The sequence below is a fragment of the Eurosta solidaginis genome, chromosome 4 (genome assembly GCF_040869045.1).
Source record: "Eurosta solidaginis isolate ZX-2024a chromosome 4, ASM4086904v1, whole genome shotgun sequence".
In the NCBI taxonomy this organism is placed as follows: Eukaryota; Metazoa; Arthropoda; class Insecta; order Diptera; family Tephritidae; genus Eurosta; species Eurosta solidaginis.
The window spans coordinates 61,662,937-61,683,529 of record NC_090322.1 but is presented as its reverse complement, the minus strand read 5'-3'; the positions used below and the strand labels follow the sequence as shown (position 1 = coordinate 61,683,529).

The following is a 20,593-nucleotide window of genomic DNA, read 5'->3' as shown; positions in this document are numbered from 1 at the left end:
TTCTTAATTTTTTAGTGTATATGGGGTATTTCATCCCATGGAATACCCCATATATAGTTTTGTTGCCCATTTATTTCTAGTACAATCAGGTGTCAGTCTTAAATTTGTAAATATTAATAGTAATAGTAAAAAACGTATGTATTTATTGGGAAAATTATAGGGATCTATTTGTATATGCAAGTGGAATTTAAAGTAGTAAGTAAAAGATAATAAAAAACATTTTAAGGACTACCTTTATAAAAATTGATCAAAAAGCAGGTCTTTTTGAAATTCCTATCAAGCAGCATCCTGTATCTGTAGATTTGATCCGGGCATTGAATTTGCCCAAAGGCGTTGTTCAACATAAAATATTCGTTGCCATTGTGCGCATCAATAACTTATTATTTATTGCGTGCTTAGCCGTTGCAGTTTAACAAGAGAATGATCAGGAAATTAATTGATTCGTGCGATCAAAGCGCTCTCACTAATACATCCACACAACATTTTTGCCGACACTTGCTTTAGAACAGAGTCGGCCACACAAATACTAAAACAATTGCATAAGTGTGTGTAAAAATTGAGTGACAACTCCCCACAGTGTGCTAAAAGAAAATGTGGACTGTGAAGTTTGAAATTAAAAAGGACTTTGGTTATTTGATTTCAAGCTAATCCTGACTATATTTACTTATATTCGTATAACTAAGAACGCGGAGGTCGAGCTAGTCAGATAAAACTTTTGTGTTTATTCAATGCAAAATTTACTTAAAAAAAATTCACCTTTTCATTAAGAAATAACTATAAAACAAAGTAAATGTAAAGATCGAAATATATATATATATTCAAAACATAAAGTTATTCAATAAAAAAAAAAAATGTATAAAAATTAATAGAACTGAGTAGAACGTATAAAAAGTTACTTACAGATATGCCTTGACGTTCCAAGACACTGTCCCTGCGGCCAATGTCGGGATCAAATAGATTATATTGCACTGAGTGGCGGGTGATAAATGCGAGACCGCCACCATTTCCACTCTCGCGATATTTTCTGTGGACATTATACCCAGAGCAGGCCCGCAAAGCAGATATTGCTGTGAGTTTAGTGTCTTAGAACGCAGCAATGCGGATGTTGTGCCGCTTAGTAAAAGCAACTATCTCCGTGATCTTACCAGTTAGGTTAGGTTAGGGGAGCTCACTTGGACAACATGAAGGTCCGTTTTGATACCACATGCAATAAAATAAAGGTGACGTAGATATAGCTACTTAGAGAATCGGTGGGGTAAAGCTCCGAATGATACCGATCTCAACTTTGGATAAATCCTCGGGAGATCCAAGTGAGTCGCGACCGAATCTTGCCAGTTAACCCATTACAGTTTAATTGTAGTATTCTGAAGTACAAAGGGGAAGACGTCGTCACTCTGGGAGTAAGTGAAGCGGCGGGTGACTGCGCCTGAGTAGAGGGAGGCCGCGACGCAAGTGCTGTAAAGGCCCTGGGGCAGAAGAAGACAGAGGCTGATGCACGACATTGCTACCTACTCTGCTACGGAGATTGTAGTTATGGGTAGGAGCGGCTTATTTATGGGCTTATTGAGCAGCGGAGCTGCCAGGCGGTAGTGGGGGCGCTGAGGCGCAGACTACGGGACGCCCTTGAACGTGAACAACGAGGTGCCACAAAAGAGTTGTGAAAGTTACTGGGATGACAGGTTTTGGTGTCTAGCCCAGAACATCCCGCGCGGTGTAACCATGCCTTGCACATGACACACGGACAAAAGTGTGACCGTCCTAAAATCTTTTTATTTTCCGGCACAGGTAAAAAAATCATTTCTCAGGACAGGGATCAGGTACTTGCCCTAGGTTGGGTTCGATACCTTCACGGAGCAAGAGAATATGCCGCAGTCACGCTGCAAGGACCTGCTGCAACAAATTAAATGGGGTTACACTGAAATGACAGCCCTTGATCGGGAGAAATCCCAAATCGGTCCGGTACATAGAACCAGCTGCTACCTTGGGAAGCGGCTGCCGTTAGTCTTAATGCCTTTTTGGTCCATTTCTAATAACTTATCAAAACTTTTTTAAAAACAATAAAATCAAAGTTTGAATATTTCGATAGTGCCTATGTCAATTATAGTACATATTTTGATAATAATATCTAAAAGTGGCTATATTTTTGTGCTGACGAGCGACTGACTCAAATTCTAGCGTCGTGATGTTGTGTTTGAGTATGTTTCGTACGTATAGAGTAGTACTCAACACACAAAACAAAAAAGGGCCGGTTGAATTTTTGTAATTCTTCCAGTGTTGCCATTTTAGTTTTATTGTAGTCGAGTGCATGTGTAAACGTGCTCTTACAATGGATTTTTGAGTGACTTGCCATGGAGACGGAGTTTTGAAACATGTAACATACTTCAGAACAGACATCGGCGTTTCATACATCTTAAGATGGTGAGCAACTCACACAGATAGCCTGCGCTCTTTGTTTAGTGAATGGTTCAGTCTGCAATGAGCAATTGGCGTGTCAACATCGAGTGTTGGTATCGCTAGTTGTGCAGCGAAAAATATGTGCAAGTATTTATGTAAATACATTTTATTAATATGAATTAATTTAACTAATTTAATACGAAAAAATGCAACAGGATCCAATAGAGAAACTGTAAATTTTATTTGAAAATAATACTAAAAATTCGGTGGATTTTCATCAAAATTCTTAATTTTTTAGTGTATATGGGGTATTCCATCCCATGGAATACCCCATATATAGTTTTGTTGCCCATTTATTTCTAGTACAATCAGGTGTCAGTCTTAAATTTGTAAATATTAATAGTAATAGTAAAAAACGTATGTATTTATTGGGAAAATTATAGGGATCTATTTGTATATGCAAGTGGAATTTAAAGTAGTAAGTAAAAGATAATAAAAAACATTTTAAGGACTACCTTTATAAAAATTGATCAAAAAGCAGGTCTTTTTGAAATTCCTATCAAGCAGCATCCTGTATCTGTAGATTTGATCCGGGCATTGAATTTGCCCAAAGGCGTTGTTCAATATAAAATATTCGTTGCCATTGTGCGCATCAATAACTTATTATTTATTGCGTGCTTAGCCGTTGCAGTTTAACAAGAGAATGATCAGGAAATTAATTGATTCATACATAATACATCCACACAACATTTTTGCCGACACTTGCTTTAGAACAGAGTCGGCCACACAAATACTAAAACAATTGCATAAGTGTGTGTAAAAATTGAGTGACAACTCCCCACAGTGTGCTAAAAGAAAATGTGAACTGTGAAGTTTGAAATTAAAAAGGACTTTGGTTATTTGATTTCAAGCTAATCCTGACTATATTTACTTATATTCGTATAACTAAGAACGCGGAGGTCGAGCTAGTCAGATAAAACTTTTGTGTTTATTCAATGCAAAATTTACTTAAAAAAAATTCACCTTTTCATTAAGAAATAACTATAAAACAAAGTAAATGTAAAGATCGAAATATATATATATATTCAAAACATAAAGTTATTCAATAAAAAAAAAAAATGTATAAAAATTAATAGAACTGAGTAGAACGTATAAAAAGTTACTTATATTAAATTGTCAATATTTATTAATAATTAATTAATTATTATTAATTATTAATATTTAAATTGTCAATATTAATATGTATGTTCAAAGGAACTTAATAATACTAACTAAAACGTATTAAAAGTCACTTTAACATTGCAGCATATTGTTTTTATTATGTGCCCAAAAAGTAGCATGGACTTTCCCTTTTGCATTCAGTGTTGATTTTAGTGAGTGACAACCGAAAGCAAACGATCGTGATCGCACATCGTTAGTGTCTGTGTGAAAATACGAACTCAAATTGCACAATGTGCAACTTTTGGCCGGCTCTGCTTTAGAACCCTATGTCAATGGAACACGAGGGAAACAAGTTACAGGGATTGTGAACGTTTACAATTGGCAATTGGACGCAAAATACTCGACATATACTTATATCACAATTAGTTATTTTATAAATTTAAGCACGAAATTTTAACCTTAATATTAATACACCTAATTTAGTTCAATTAAAAATGTATTGTGTACAAAACTACTACATTCTCATTTTTTTTGACTCCGAATTGACTGCTCTTGTCGTTCTTTCTTGGGCATACTGAAAATATTTTTTTGTAACCAGATCAAAGTCTTTATCGTCCAATCCAAACTTTTGATTAAATGCATCTGCAAACAAAGAAAAAGTAATAAAATAGCTTTATTTTTTTACATGTATATACATATCGCTAATTTATTTCAATAGTGTCATAACTCAAAAAACTTGACTTTAGAGTTAATAACATAGAAACGTACCCAATACCATGATCTATGTTATGTAAAAAAATCTTTGTGATCAGTTAAAAATTTACCGCGTGCTATAAAAATGAAAAAATGCCATTATATGCGCAACATATATATGTCAGTTAAATCTTTGATTGGCTCTCCTGGAAAATTGTGGTTTTTGAGTTATGACACTATTGAAGTAAATGAGCGATATGTACTTAAATTTTACATGAACTGCTAAATATTTAACTTTATCTAAACTTATGAAATTTTTGCGCAGAAAATTTGTTCTGCTAAATTTCAGTATGTATCATACTCAGTTGCAACAGAAATGTGACAGCCTTCCCGAAGAGTTGCTTATTTACTACTCGTTTCTGCATCTCATATTGGCTTTGACTGTATAAATATGTGTCTGTTGTATTTGTAATGTCATATGCGCTTTTTGTTGATGTGTTTTTGTGTGAATAATGTCGTCTGATCTCTTTGCTTCTGTGTATGAAAAAAAAATAAATGTAAGGCGCGACAACCTCCGAAGAGATTTTAGGCCGAACTTCTCTTCCAATTTACGTCGTGCTCATATTAATTTTTCCTACAAATTGGCGGGACAGGACTTACTTGTTTTATGTCGACTCCGAGAAGGCATCTGCAAGGTAGATAAGTTTTCACTTGTTTTACCTATGTGCGTAACTGTTTCTTGTCTCATCTCATGAAGGAGCCACACAGGTGACGGCCGGGAATCAGCTTATTGATACCTTTTTAATATGATTTGCAACTTCCACTTCCTTTGCAGTATGATTTTGACATTAGTCCATTTATGTTTGCAACATTTATCTGCTAGCGGTATAGTCGGAATCGCTATATATAAATGTGAAAGTATTTTCGGCTTGGAATATCATGCCTAAACTCCACCACCGAATAACGCGAAAATGTACACAGTTCTATGTTTTGCCCTCAGAACGGCAATAGACATGGTTTTTTTCACAACAAATGTCGGGAAGTGGACCAGGGCCGACCTACTGTAACTAAACTCATGTACGGTGCGATTTGCTTGAAATTCGGTGTATGGGTACTTCCGTGACTAGCTCATTATTTGAGAAAGTTTTCTTTCCGGGAAGTGGAGCAGGGACCAGCCTATTCAAATAATCAAATAAATGGTGCGATTCTTTTAAAATTCTGTACACGGTACCTATTTAACAAAGATAATATTTGAAAAACTCTTCATTACGGGAAGTGCACCAGGGGCCGACCTATTTTAATATATATGCAGGGCCGCGGAGAGGGGGGGGCAGCCAGAGCAATTTCCCTGGGGCCCGGAAGGTTTTTGGGGGCCCGGCAAGGCAAAGCAGTATTGACAGTACTCTACCTAGGATTTCATAGATACATACATATTTTGTTGCTACAAAAAATTGTTTTAAAATTGAAAATCACTAAACTAAAATCATAAGCACCCAATCAGGTACTATGGGGCATAGTCATAGTCGAAATAAATTGTGATTTTAAGTTAAATAAACTTTAAATATTTTGCACACTTCCAGTCAGTGTGGCTGAAGCGGAGCGTTCTTTTAGTCTATTGTCTCGCGTGAAAAATTTTTTACGTTCTACTATGAGCCAAAATCGCTTGACAAGCCTTGGAACATTGGCGTTAGAGTCCAGCCTTGCTCCCAGCATTAGTTTTGAATCGGTAATTTCCATATTCGCAGACCAAAAAGCACGGAAGGTTTTCCTTGGCTGATTCAAGCTCTTAAAATGTACATTTTTAGAAGAAGTTAATGTAAGCAAATCAAACAATGAAATCTAACATTTCATTTATGTAAGTGCTCCAGTAAATCTTATTTTATATGAAATAAAACTGACAATGTGAATTGAAAAATTTATGTATGTTATGTTATTTTTTTTTTACTGGATTAAGTTTATTTTTTAGGGGGGCCCGTAAACGCGAATATCCCACGGGCCCGGCTCGGCTCTCTGCGGCCCTGTATATATGAGTTTTTCTTGTTCTCCTAAACCACTGGACTGATTTTAATGAAATTTGGATGAAGAAAAATAGCAGGAGAAGCTATAAAATGCGCCTGTTTACTGGGAACGTAGATACATCGCAGGCAGAAATATTATCGGGCAGGAAAACGTCGCAATTATTTATCTATATCTCGAGCAGAACAATTTCTGCTGGGTACTATAATAAAAATAATAATTCAAAGAAAAATAGCTCTGAGCAGTTACTACCACGTTTCCCATATAATTTTAAGTGTGCTACTTTTCAACTTTTTCTACAAATTAGATGACCTATATTTCGACTCCGAGCAATATCTATAATTATCATTACAAAAAAATTATTGTTCTGACCTTGAGCTCGAATCGAACCTTGAATCATTTATCAATAGGCCGATAAAAACAAAAACAAATATAAGGGATGATTTTTTTTAGAAACTTTTATCGGCCGAACTGCACTCGGAGAGTTTGCCAATCCACTGTTGTGGGCTGAGTTGCCGCGTCGTCTGAACCAAGGCGAATCTATACCAGGTGGTGGCAAAGCGAATTCAACCAATTCGCCGTGCAGAAGAATGCCAAGTCAAAAGAAAATTTTCATAGATTTCGATTAACTGACATTTTGTTGTACAAGGCTTCGTATGGAAAATTATCAAGAATAAGCAATCAGCTGATGGGATAACACCACTTGTTACTGGATTCGCCTTGGTCTGAACTTTCGCTATTGTAGGCCGGCACACTTCGAGTACGCTTACACAGCCACCAAGGCGAATTCAATACCAGGTGTTGTTATCTCAACAGCTGATTGCTTCTTCTTGATTACTTTCCATACAGTGCCTTGTACTAGAGATATACGCCGCCGCTTCAGATTTTCGTCGTTTTTTCACACCGCACGAATGTCAAAAATTACGGCGCGGCGGCGGCGGCTTCCGGTGCGGTACTGTATTTTCTACTCATTTAAACTATCTAGGCCATTTATTGTTCATGTCGAAAATTGGACGGATATGGTGGAAAGTGGTATCAACGGATGCGCATCACTGCCAGTTATAAGAATCCTATTGTGAAATTTAACTCTTTCTAACTATTCAAAAGTTATTTAAAATAACAGCTGCTTTCGATGTCAGCTTAACGCGGACTTTGCATCACCTAATTCACCAAGTTGTTAAAACAAAACATTAAAAGAAAAATTATATAAAAAATTTAAATGCTCAATGCTTTAAAAAAGAAAATTAAGAAGGAAAAATGAATTCAAATAAAATGACCCAAGTCGAACATGTTTTCAAATTGTCCTTAGGTTGTTAAAAAAGCAAGTGACAAGGAAAAAATGCTGGTTTTTTTCAAAAATTCTATATTCCGATTGGCGTAAATAATAAGCGAAATCAGTTATGCAAAATCCTTTAGTAAGTAGCTCCCAGGGGTTTAAACTATCCTTTGAAATGATTCTCACCTCATACTTAAGTTGAAGATAGAAGGATTTAAAAAATCACTTGGCCTTATATTCAAACATCTGTTGTTTATTTGCGAAACTTTAAAATAGCGTCTGATGTGTTAATTTGGATTTTCACACTTCATCATTCAACACCCAAGTCTCCCGTTTTGACATTTCCTAAAGTTGGCAGCCCTATCCCAATTGGTCCCTTGGAGTGAATCACAGTGATTGTAGCCTATCAACCAAGTTTAAATATCACCTAAACGTTTCGGCTCCTTTTACAAATGTGAATACGTAGGCACATATATTTACAAGGTGAGGCTTTGTCTTTCGCAGGAAAACTAAAATTGGTGAATAAAAAGTTTTCCCCAGACGGTCGAACAAATGACCGGGTGTGCTACTACTCTAAAAAATGTTTCGAAGACAAACGTCTGCAAATTTTGGTCTACATTTAAAATTTAAATTATGTAAGATTATACTATTTTTAGCCATGAGTTACGCAATAATATCCACTTGGACTGCTTATGATTTCGATAGCGGCATCTTTGGCAGAAAAATGACTCCCGTTTAATCCATTAGAGTCTTCGCATAAAGCTTCTAGTGACGTTCACGAAGGTATGAGTTCAAAGTCGTAAGTGAATGAAGAACAGTCCCTCCGCAAGGAGCTGCTCTTGAAACTTTTTGAACGATCCGCGAGACTTTGAGACAAAAACCCCGGATCTTTCCGAAATCGCCAATACGTTGATTCCCTTAAATACATACAAACAAAACCTTTCCTAAATATTATTTTTTTAAAAAGAAAAACGCTTTTTAAAGCAAGAACACCGGCGTATACCGGCGTGCCGCCCACGCCGCCTCCGCCGATATAGTGATCGGCGTAAACCTCTACCTTGTGCTTTAATATGTCAGTTAATCGAAATCAATGAAAATTTTCTTTTGACTTGACATTCTTCAGCACGGCGAATTGGTTGAATTCGCTTTGCCACCACCTGGTATGGACTCGCCTTGACAGCCACCGATTTTGATCGCCCGATACTGGTCGTAATCGTCGGATTAAAATAAACATATGTGTTTAGATGAGGGCAAGGCGAATCCATACCAGGTGGTGGCAAAGCGAATTCAACCAATTCGCCGTGCAGAAGAATGTCAAGTCAAAAGAAAATTTTCATTGATTTCGATTAACTGACATATTAAAATACAAGGCACTGTATGGATAGTAATCAACAAGAAGCAATCAGCTGTTGGGATAAAACACCTGGTACTGAATTCGCCTTGGTTGATGGTGTGTACATTTCAACCGATCACCGAATTGTTGTCGGCAGTTGTCATTTTTCACTGCCGGTAGATTCGCGCGTGTTCAATTTTATCGTCCGATAAATTGCATACATTGACTGTGAAAAATTAAATATTTGTGCGATGGACTGAAATTGATTAATTGTGTGCAAAACAGGTGTCCTTTATGGGATAAGCACATATAAGCATGCGAAAAAGTAAAATGTTAGAAAGAAAGCTGCCGGCCGATAATCGGTTGCAATTTTAACACCAGCCCGGCCGATTTCATCAGCTGACTGCAATTTTTCGGTTTATCTGTGGCTATGTAAGCGTAATCTTCTTCTTTACCACTGCTGCCGTTTTTACATTCAGCGTGCTTTGCACATACTCTGTGTTAACTTAACTTTGACTGGATACCGGTTGGTTGTACAGGTATAAAGGAATCGAGATAGATATAGACTTCCATATATCAAAATCATCAGTATCGAAAAAAATTTGATTGAGCCATGTCCGTCCGTCCGTCTGTCCGTTAACACGATAACTTGAGTAAATATTGAGATATTTTCACCAAATTTGGTACGCGAGCTTATCTGGACCCAGAATAGATTGGTATTGAAAATGAGCGAAATCGGATGATAACCACACCCACTTTTTATATATAAAACATTTTGGAAAACACAAAAAACCTAATTATTTAGTAAATAACACGCCTAGAATGTTGAAATTTGACGTGTGGACTGATATTGACTCTTGATAAAAATTTCAAAAAAAAAAAAAATATTAAAATGGGCGTGGTAACGCCCACTTGTGATAAAATAAATTTTACAAATATTATTAATCATAAGTCAAAAATCGTTAAACCTATCGTAACAAAATTCGGCAGAGAGGTTGCCTTTACTATAAGGAATGCTTTGAGAAAAATTAACGAAATGGGTTAAGGACCACGCCCACTTTTATAAAAAAAGATTTTTAAAAGGGTCGTGGACGAATTCATAATATCAATAGAATTTTACTTTCTAAATTGAATTATAACATTAAATAGGCAAACACTAAAATTTTTGAAAATGGGTGTGGCACCGCCCCTTTTAGGACTAAGCAATTTTCTATGTTTCGGGAGCCATTACTCGAAGAAAAATTGACGCATCGTAATAAAACTGGGTACACAAATTTTCCCTATAGCAGGAAATATTTCTAGAATAAATGGACGAGATCGGTTAAAAACCAGACCACGTCCACTTTAATATAAAAATTTATAAAAGGGTCGTAGATGAAAATAATAAGCTATATCTTAGCGAAAAAGAGCTTTGTATCAATAGAATTTTACTTTCTAAATTGAGTTATAACATTAAATTGGAAAACACTAAAATTTTCAAAATGGGTGTGGCACCGCCCCTTTTATGACTAAGCAATTTTCTATGTTTCGGGAGCCATAACTCGAAGAAAAATTTACATATCGTAATGAAATTGTGTACACATATTTTCCTTATAGCAAAAAATATTTCTAGTAAAAATGGACGGAATCGGTTAAAGACCACGGCAAACTTAGATATAAAACAAGTTTAAAAGGGTCGTCGACTAGAGTAATAAGCTATAACTTAGTAAAAAATAGTTTCTAATCAATGATATTTCACTTATCAAAGTTTATTGTAAGAGGAAACGGGGAAACATTTTTTTTAAACGGGCAGTGCCACGTTTTATGTAGAAAAGTAATTTATCTGAAAGGAAATGTACAATTGAAGTTCACACTGAGTGTATAATGTTCGGTTACACCCGAATTTAGACACATTTACTTGTTCTAGACAGATTTTTAAAGCGCTGAAATTTTTTTTATTATTTGCATAAAATATGTCAAGCACAAAAGCGAGTTTAGAAGGTAGTTTTTTGCAAGGCTTAATTTTAAAATTAAAAATTAAAGAGTACTTACTTCGTATGGCTAATGTGGTTAGCAGGCCTTTGACACCTATTTTTGTTTCAGTTCCACGCCATGAGCATTCTTTAGCTATTTCATCCTTAATTATTTGACGCCAGGAGGTCCTTATAAACTTATCGTAAGTTTTCTCTTCGCTAGCTACCAATTCAATAACCTGAAGGAAAATCAAAGAGTCATATTAGTCTTATCTTTTGAAGCAATATCTATAAAATGTTTACCAAATCGTTGAAGATTTTTTCATTTTTAAGATTTTCCTCGAATGCTGCTAAGTCCGCTAAAGTGGTAAAAGGTGATATTGGCAGTACCACTTTCGGCAAATGTGTCTTTCCGCAAACTCGTGCCTTTATTGTTCCAATTTCATTTCTTAAGGAAATCAATTCGGCATTCTGCCGGTCTACTTTATATATCAATTGGTCAATTTTATTCTCTGTCGTCTGCTGTATTTCCAAAATTTTATTTGTTAGGTTTAATAAATCTGCGGAAATGTTAGGAGGGGCTTCGTTGCTTGTAGCTGAAGTAGATTTGTTTGAAATAAATGATATATTTATAATTTGTTTAAACTAATTTAAGTACCTTATAATAAACTTATCTAACCTTATAACAAACTTATTATCTATTTTAATTCAAGTACAAATTATAGATAGTGCAACAATTTCAATATATTACCTGCTATTACATAATTTTGGTTGGCAACTAAGCTTTGGCCACTATCCAATTGAATAATGTAATTCATTTCTTTTTTCTGCAATTATTCAACAAATGGGAATTAAATATGTATATAAAAATCAAATACAACAAAATATGTGTACAACTGCAATTAATACTTAAGCTTATTATGATAAGTATATAAGGTATTCGCGAAAACTGACCACAATTGGGAACACGAAGCGAGGTCATTAAATCTTCCTCTACCTGCCTCTCCCAACTCACGGGAGATGATTCTCTGCTTCCAAACTGCGGTGTCGACTGAAATACTTTCTTGGTCGGAGCGATTTCGTCCATTCGCAAAACATGACATAGCTAGCGAAGCCTTTGGGCTTTTATTCGCCACACTATTTTCATATCAGCGCAAAGCTCGTGCAGCTCATCATTAAATGTATCTACTTCGATACTCGCCGTCGGCATCACGGGAAGGACCATATATGGATTGCGAGGAGCACACTTAAATTCCAATCTGTACAAATGCGCTCATCCGACCATATTTTGCACAGGAGTTGATGCACGCTCTTTACAAACTCTTCCCCTATGTTTTTGAAAAGCTCGGCGAGTTATCCGTCGTTACCTGGAGCCTTGTGATTTTTGAGCCGGGCTATTGCCATTCTCACTCCGTCAGTCTGGTGCCGGAATGTGTTTTCCATCATCGGCGAATGGGATATCGGGGTTGTATTCTCCTATTCTAGCTAGCAATGTTCCTTTCACAACTTAAGCATACTCTGTACGTCAGTTATCAGGTCGTCATTATCATTCCTGTAGGAATCTGGGGCGGTATTACGTGTTACGATCCGTGATCGAAACTCATTTTTTATCACACAATAGCTCCGAAATGGTCGATCGGATTAATGGCATATTTGAACTAGCGACAAATAGCACTCGTTAGATCCATAACGTATTACAAAATTTAGAAAAAGCTTGACAATTGCATAGTTATCGCTTGAGTGAAAATGGTTTTCAGTCACTGATCGTAACACGTAATAGGCCCTGCCCCTGTCTTGAAACTTTCGTCATCCGCTGTATTTTTTTGGTTAAATTTTCGGGCATTATTCCTATCAGCCAGTATTTGAAGCTCCTCGCACTCACGCCATTCTGTCTCACATTTTTGCCTTCTAAACAGGCGTCTCTCTTCGTTCTTCGCCTCACGATAACGCTCCTATATATCGTGTTCTACATCTTTTGGGAGGTTCAGATTTTATTCACTCAAGAGCTGAAGCAAATACTTACTCAATTTACCCAACACGTAAGCACTTTTAGTGAATATTAAATAATTTATTTGACATAGCACTTTCACTCTACTCAGCTCTTCACTTTGATGAATCAAATGGAACTAAATAACTATAAAATTTTGTATTTCCACTGCGCGACGCGAGGCAAAATAACGCGTCTTATGAAATTTTGAACCGTTATTTTGTCTGCAGACTGGTTTTAATGTTAAGAGAGCTCATAAGGGAGAGTTTCGCGATGTAAATAATGTCAATCATTCTTCGCTTACAAGCAACCTTCTTGTGAAAAGTTTTATCTTTTGTGGTAACTAAATTTTTAGTCCTACCAAAAATTGTTACTTTATATAAGGCTTATATCATTTGGCCGAAAACGTATTTCGCATGAGTCCTTAAATCTGTAAGGAGTATCAGTTGTATAGAACATTCCTTATAACATGCAATATTTTCCTGTACCTATGTCATCATGCACAAGGTTTATCTGAAATTTATTCTGCGCCTTCTGCTATCGTTCGAATCACAGAAATGTCCAATAAGTACAATCAATTGTTCTGTATATAAAATACTCTTTATTTACAGCGCTACTCCAGTAGTAGATCTTAGCAATTTAATATATTCGCGTGTTTCACTTACTGCGTGTTAAAATCAATGTTTTTCAGCTTGCTACGCATGATCTTGGTGCGATGTCTCACACTCTGCCATTTGGCCAATTGAACACTTCGAAGAGCTTGACGGATCGGTCTTGCATCATCAATGTCGACCTGATGTTTTAAACAGTAGTGCGTCCGCGCTTGGAACGATTCTTGCATTCTTTTGGAGAAGTTCTCTCCTTCTATCGGATGCGTTCATTTGGCTTTGTCAATGACAGTGTTTTACCTGCTGGTATATACGGCTTTTATTGGTTTCCTACTTTCCATCAATCTTTGCCTCCGATATTGGTGGTATCTGTCGACTCACCTCCGCCAGCGCTCGTTTACAGCTGAACCCCTTATCATAGCAGAATTCGAGTGGCACATTCTTGTTCTTATATCGCATAATATTTCTTTGCATGCCGATCTTGATGCCATGGTCAACTATATTCCCAATATAGCTTCATCAAGAATCTCTGCCACAACGAATTTGTGTAGCAAAAATAACGCGTATGAAGTGTTATACTTACCTTATTATAAGGTATTGCATATTACCTATAACCGCTAATGCCATTTTTTGCTGGGGTTTCTATACTCATAGAACGGGCTTATTTACCCGCGCATATTCAAATTCTCGCAAAGGATTGCCGTCTAGGCCGTCGTGAATGTGAACAAACATTTGCACATAACGCGCACAGTTACCTAGGTTTTTCTCAAAGATATTCGCATTCCACTGAAAAACTATCGCCAAGACTGTTGTTGTAGATCTTTACCCAGCGGACCAAATGCTCACAAATGATACCCCATTTGAGCGATTTACGATATTTAACCGGATAAAACTCTCGCAAACGCATCTGAAAACGATAGCAATATGATTCATATAATCGTTCAGTTTGTGGCAGTGAAAGTATTTTTTTGCGATAGGCGTGGTCGGATAAAATATTTCATTTGATACATTTTCGACTCAAATTAGATACTGCAAAAAATATTATATAAGTATCAAAAACGATATTGCAAAACGATCGCTAGAAATAGGATGAGCGAATTTATCAGTTGTTCCATTTCCCGTTGTGTTCCCCTATATTAAATACATTGAAGGGCACTTGAGGCATTTATACTTACTTTGCACAGTATTTATTTGCGTATAATAAATATTAAATAATTTTTCAAACACAGCACTCAAGTATTCACTTTCACGGATATCATAGAACTAAAAAATTGTTTTATTTCTTATTTGCGCTGCGCATCGATAGAAGAAATAACGCTATATACGAAATTATGAGCCGTTATTTTGTCTGCATTTTGGTTTTTGTCGCAGAGCACATGTTGCAAAGCTCCAGGGATGCACCTTAACGTTAAGCTAATCGTTTATCAAAAAATTTCCACCGTTTCCGTTGAAACACTTCGAAATATTATCGATAAAGAAATTATCAAGATAAATTGTATCTCGTTTTTAACCGAAACGAAAAGCTTTCGTTAACGTTAAAAACGTTAACAAAAACGTGATACTTTATGTTTGAATTGTGCTGGCAATGCTATAGCCATGGTGAAGCCGTAAGGTGGCAACAACGAGCGCACATACACACACAAACTCTATGTAATTTGTTTGTGTAATTCGTTGGTGGTAATGTCAAAAATACTCTGAGAAATGTTTGTACTGTCAAAATTCATGAGAAAAGTTGCAATCAGCTTGGCTAATGCTTTCACCTTTAATGACTCCGCCATCAATCAGCTTTGCCAGCATAGTTTGAAATTAATAATCAACATAAACGATTTGATTTCGTTTTGATATGGCAGAAAACGAAACGAAATCATTTCGTTAATTTGACGATCTTAACGTTAATAAACGAAACGAAATGACTTCGTTTCGTTTATTAACGTTGATTATCGTAACGAAATGATATCGTTTCGTTGGTTAAGCATGCCTGCAAAGCTCATAAGAAAGTGTTCTGCGCCACAAAAATGAGCATCGTTATTTGCTCACTTACGAGAATTCCTGCAACCATAAGCGAGTGATATGCGGTAGAAAAATTTTTCTATCGCTCTTTGTTCGCGTACGAGCTTGTTTGCAAGTTTTTTTTGCGATAAAAATAAAGTTTCTATCTTCTTTTCTTCACATATGAGCTCACTTCTGACCATTTTGCGGGTCTAGCAAATTAATCAAACTTGGTCCACTGGGTAGCTATTAAAGAACATTTATTATAAAGCCCAAAATAGATGTGCAGAGCTGTGCATAGGCTAGTTTTCTTTTGTTTTGTAGACAATTGAACCGTGATAGGATTTCTTGAACATTTCTTCAAGCGTTCAAGAAATGTTTGCAGGCTTAAATTTTTTGTTCCAGCACGAATCTTAGAAGAAAGCATACAGCGATGTATGGGTTTTGCAATGTGTAAACCGGTGTGTTTAACCCTTTCGAACCTGTTGGTACACCGTATGTACCACTAAATGTGTATATTGGACTAAATCCTCAAAATCACACTCTAACTGGATAAAAAATATACCAAAGCAGGCTTTTTAGTTTGTATAAAGGTACATATAAAAATGAAATAATTTTCTCCTGTGCAGTACGCTCAGTTTTGAGTTAAATAGTCCAAGGTTCGGTGTTTGGTTTTGGAACATGATTCAATTACTCAACTCCCAAATTGAAAAATCTGGACGGGTTGCTTTGACGAAGTAGTAGAAAATATCTTTGGTAGTAGGTATATTAATAGTGATAATAAATTTGTAAATGCCAAAAATTTTTGGGGAAATAATTCATTTTCTACTAAATATTTCGTGAATTGATAAAGTTAGGTTGGTTTGGCCATTCTAATATAGGGCGGCTTTGTGACAAATCCTGAATTGGGAAATTTTTAAAAAATATTTTGAGATAGCACGATTTTTCACAGGCAGCCGACATGGGGTGATACGCTACTCAGCAGCCGCAATGAACTGACAAAAACAAAAATAAAAAAATGGCTTATTGTGCTAGAAAGCTCTTTTCCGTTAAATTATTCATGGAAGCGTTCCGGATAAACCATTAATTTAGAATATCCGGAATACGTTCATTTGATACTACCTCACGAGGTCCGAATATATCAAATAACTATATACACAATATTCCAAATGTAAACCGATTCCCCAAATTCTTAAATGGAGACGAATGTTCCGAACATACGGAATTAATAGAACAGAAGGTCGACTTTTAATACGCGCCCAAAAATATCGAGAGAAGTGTCAAAAGACGCGTATTGACCTCGATAACAATAATACGAAGGCGGAAATAAAAATTTTAGCTCGTTCAAAAGATATTGACGAAAAACCGAAAAATGACCTCGGGTTGCGTTGGCGGCCTTCAGCCGAGTTTATAAAAAATTACCCTGGCCAGTCCACCAATGAGGTGGGATCAAAATTAAATACGTGCAAAATCCCTTTGTACATAAAATCTTTTTCAGTGCAAAAAACATTACAACAACCACATGAAAATTGGCAAATTCAACTGCAAATATCTCCGGACAGAGATACAACTTTTCTTTTCCGCCTTTGGATTATTGTTGTCGGGTTCACCTCTCTCGATATTTTTGGGTGCGTATTAGCAGTAGACTCCTGTTCTAGACTTTTACCTGAATAAGTTAACATGCCCAATGAGTACATTTCGTTATGGCATCTCTATTATTTACTAATGAGATTTTTATGTGAATCGATTTAATAGTCGAGGTTTTGACGTTGAACGATGAATTTTGAATTGGTTTAGGTTTCGTATATTTATAGGTTTACGAAAGTGCACGATTTCTTGGTGTTCTCATTTTGCATAAAATTACCTACGTTCAATGTTCAGCCATACTAATGGATCAAGGCATAGTTAATAAATTCACTATAAAATAAAAAAAAATAAATGTTCTAAGGAATTATGCAGTTCAGTACTTATCCGGTATTTGTAAACTGATTGCTTCCTATTTCTACTACTAATATTTTTCGAAAATTCGCAAAGAAACAACACAGTTAACGGATGTCAATTCGATTTGGGAGCAAAATGGCCACAATTGTCCAAAAATGTGTCTGTCGAGCAAACCTCTTGTGATTGAATCATGGTTTTTGACTAATAATCTTAAAAAAAAGTTGTAACTGCCAAACAAATTATTTTTATGGAAGATAATTATTTTATTTACAAGCTTTAGCATATTTAGTGAAACATTTATATGGATTTGCTTGAGTTTGTGGAGTTTCAGTGAGCTGGTACTTATATGTACCAGTAGTATTTTATACTGGTACATATACGTACCAACAGTGCCCCTGTTCAAAAAAAAATATTCTCTCGTCTTTCTTTTATAAAGAAATACCATCTAACTGAGCTCAGACAAAATTACCGAACCGCTGATTGATGAAATACTTGATTCAGATGACGATGATACAGGCACTGATTTTTTAAACGGAAATGATGATAATTATTTGCCAAAATTGGGTTCGTACGGCGAAGAATCTGGTTCCCCTTCATCGTCCAATAGTGAGCTATCAGATTTTGAAGGCATTATAGCACCGAATGAATTTGTGGGATCCAATTTAGCACGAAACGATAATGAGAATTGCATCTCATCAGACTTTAGGTTGTGGTCTTCTCTAAGAGAAAAGTCCATACCTATACATATTATAAGTGATTACCGTGGACGTAATATAAGTCCGGAAATTCCTCTCAATTCTGTGCACTTTCAAAATTATTAAAAAGATGTTTGCTCGAAGCCTGTGCATGTATATCGCACAATGTACAAATAACCCCATTTCTGAGTTTCAAACCGCAAAAAAGATCAAATATAGTAAAGACTGATACAAATTATGCTGGGCTTTATGTTCGTTTTGACTTATAACAAGCTTCCGACTTTAAAACATTATTGGTCAAAACATCCTTCAATAAGTAAATCTATTATTAAGACTGCAATATCTCGTGACCGCTATACATTTTTGGCATCAAAATTATATTTTGCATTTTCTCAGAAACCAACTGATTGCAATAAAACTTATTACATCGACGATGTTGTGGAGTATTTGAAAAGTACATTTCAAAAATACCGGCAGTATAAGGTTAGGCAGAGAAGAGATGAATCAATGGCAAAGTTTAAAGGAAGATCATCCTTAAAACAATATATGCCACTCAAATCAGTAAAACGTGGAATAAAAATGTGGCGGCGATGTGACTCTGAGACGGGATACATATGTGATTTCAATATATACAACGGAAGAGAACAAAATCAATACGATGGAACTTTAGGAAAACGTGTGGTTAAAGCTTTAGTTAGTACAATTAAAGAAAAATAGAAAAAATGTACCACCAACAAACGAAAAATGGGAAAGAAATGAGTCCTCGTTCAGGGTCAGCACATCTGGTCATTAATATCACGTATTAAAACTGCAGCCGTACGCATACATACATAATTTTCGAAATTTAAGAATTGTGTGTTTACTTTTTAAACATTTTTCTTGGAAGTAATATACTTTTTTGTAAAACTTTTATTTTTTCCAATAAATGATTATCCATCAATATGAATTTTTTTTTATTATTATTTGTACGTTAAGAACTGCTGGTACAAATGTTGTACAACACAATAGTACTGGTGGTACAATGTTGTACCAGTCCCCCCAGTCCCCCCCCCCCCCCCCCCCCCTCATCCTAAAAATTTTAAGTTTTTGAATGCAAATAATCTAATTATCTGTGTCTTAATTACTTGAAACAAATTAAATTATATTTATTTAACAGGCTGAATGCCGGTTCGAAAGGGTTAAAAACTGTATGCGTTTAACTACATCTATGTTAGGCACAAAGCTAATCTAACTTAGCGTTGTTACCCCATTTGATTTACGCGTGCGATATGTGTAAATTAGGGATGTTTTGAACTTTGTCCAAACATTTCTTGAAAACAAGAATCATACATATAAGAAGACGATATTACATACGTAATTACATATTTTCTGTGTAAAGTGTTATACTATGTCTACACGGTACACGATTTCGGTGTAGTATGATTTCGTAAATTACATTCCTGTCCACACGCTTATGCTTCTTCTTTTGCATTATTTTAAATGACATTTGTTTTCGTTTTTTTCCCACAGCCGAATTAAAACGTTCAAGATAAACATATGTTTTTGAAATTTGACAGCTAGGGCGGGCAGACCATCGATTATTTTGTGTAAATTGTAATCGACCACAGAGTCGCTCAGTAAATTGCACATAATTTGGGTCAAATTTCGATGAAATTAAGAAGAATTTCTAATTTCGTTTGACAGTTTTCACATAACGAAATTAGCTAATTTCAGCTGAAATTAAGAATCTTCCGAAATCAACTTGATTTTGGTGCCGTGGAGACATAGTATTAGTGAATACTATGAAGGTACCGAATCTATACGTACATATACATATATCGTAGGACATTCATATGTATGTATGGTCTGTGAGATTTTGCAGCCCCGCGCTTCAGTCCACTACTTTTCTGCATGATTGATCATGCGCAACTCATGCCTTTTTTTACTTCCCCCAATGGATGGGGACGTCTACCGTATATCCTTGGAGCTCTGAACTTTACTTTGCCAATTCACCGACGTTTTGATTACCCTGTTCTCCCTTATGGTCGGGACCTTAGTAAGGGTGCCCGCTCCGCCAAGAGCGAATTCCCTCTGTTATTGTTGCTGCAGCCGTGCAGGTGCGACCACTCACAAACTGTCATCAATATCCTGAAACGGTAATTAAAGGAAACTTGCAACTAAAAAGATGTTTGAGGTCATGTGGGGACACGTTACAAGTAGGACATAAATTATGTATGTCGTGGTTGATTCTGGATATATAAGAGCTTAACTTTATAGTATCCAGATCGGAGTTGACATATGTATAGTGACGCGCGTCTTTCTGGGGAGGTTACTTTTTCCTACTGCAAGTTCAGGGTATTTGACTTTAAGAGCAGGGTTTCCCGGGCAATTCCTGGCATAGAGGTCCGACGCCTTTTTGTGGATATGACTGAGGACCTTTTAGTGCTTTTCTTCTTCGATATATAGAAGTTAAACATAAGCGGGGATAGGACAAAACCTTGTGGCACGCCTTGTTTAATTATTCTAGGTTTAGATCGTACTTCCCTGACAGATAATTTGCAGTCCACCT

At 36.1% G+C, this 20,593-nt stretch overlaps 1 protein-coding gene across 3 annotated transcripts; it reads right to left on the bottom strand.

Annotated features, from left to right (window-relative positions):
• Nucleotides 1-3,553: 3,553 nt before the first annotated feature.
• Nucleotides 3,554-20,537, bottom strand: LOC137247946 (uncharacterized). Of its 3 annotated transcripts, none has more exons than XM_067778871.1 (5): nucleotides 19,852-20,537; nucleotides 11,577-11,652; nucleotides 11,129-11,421; nucleotides 10,905-11,064; nucleotides 3,554-4,197 (listed from the first exon to the last, which is right to left on the bottom strand). In XM_067778871.1, exons 2-5 carry the CDS (start codon nucleotides 11,641-11,643, stop codon nucleotides 4,070-4,072), a joined length of 648 nt encoding a protein of 215 aa, XP_067634972.1. In that variant the 5' UTR covers nucleotides 11,644-11,652; nucleotides 19,852-20,537; the 3' UTR covers nucleotides 3,554-4,069. The 3 variants fall into 3 exon arrangements, with proteins under 3 accessions (XP_067634972.1, XP_067634971.1, XP_067634973.1); XM_067778870.1 differs by lacking the exon at nucleotides 19,852-20,537 and adding an exon at nucleotides 12,849-12,980; XM_067778872.1 differs by lacking the exon at nucleotides 19,852-20,537 and adding an exon at nucleotides 11,780-12,840.
• Nucleotides 20,538-20,593: the final 56 nt, after the last annotated feature.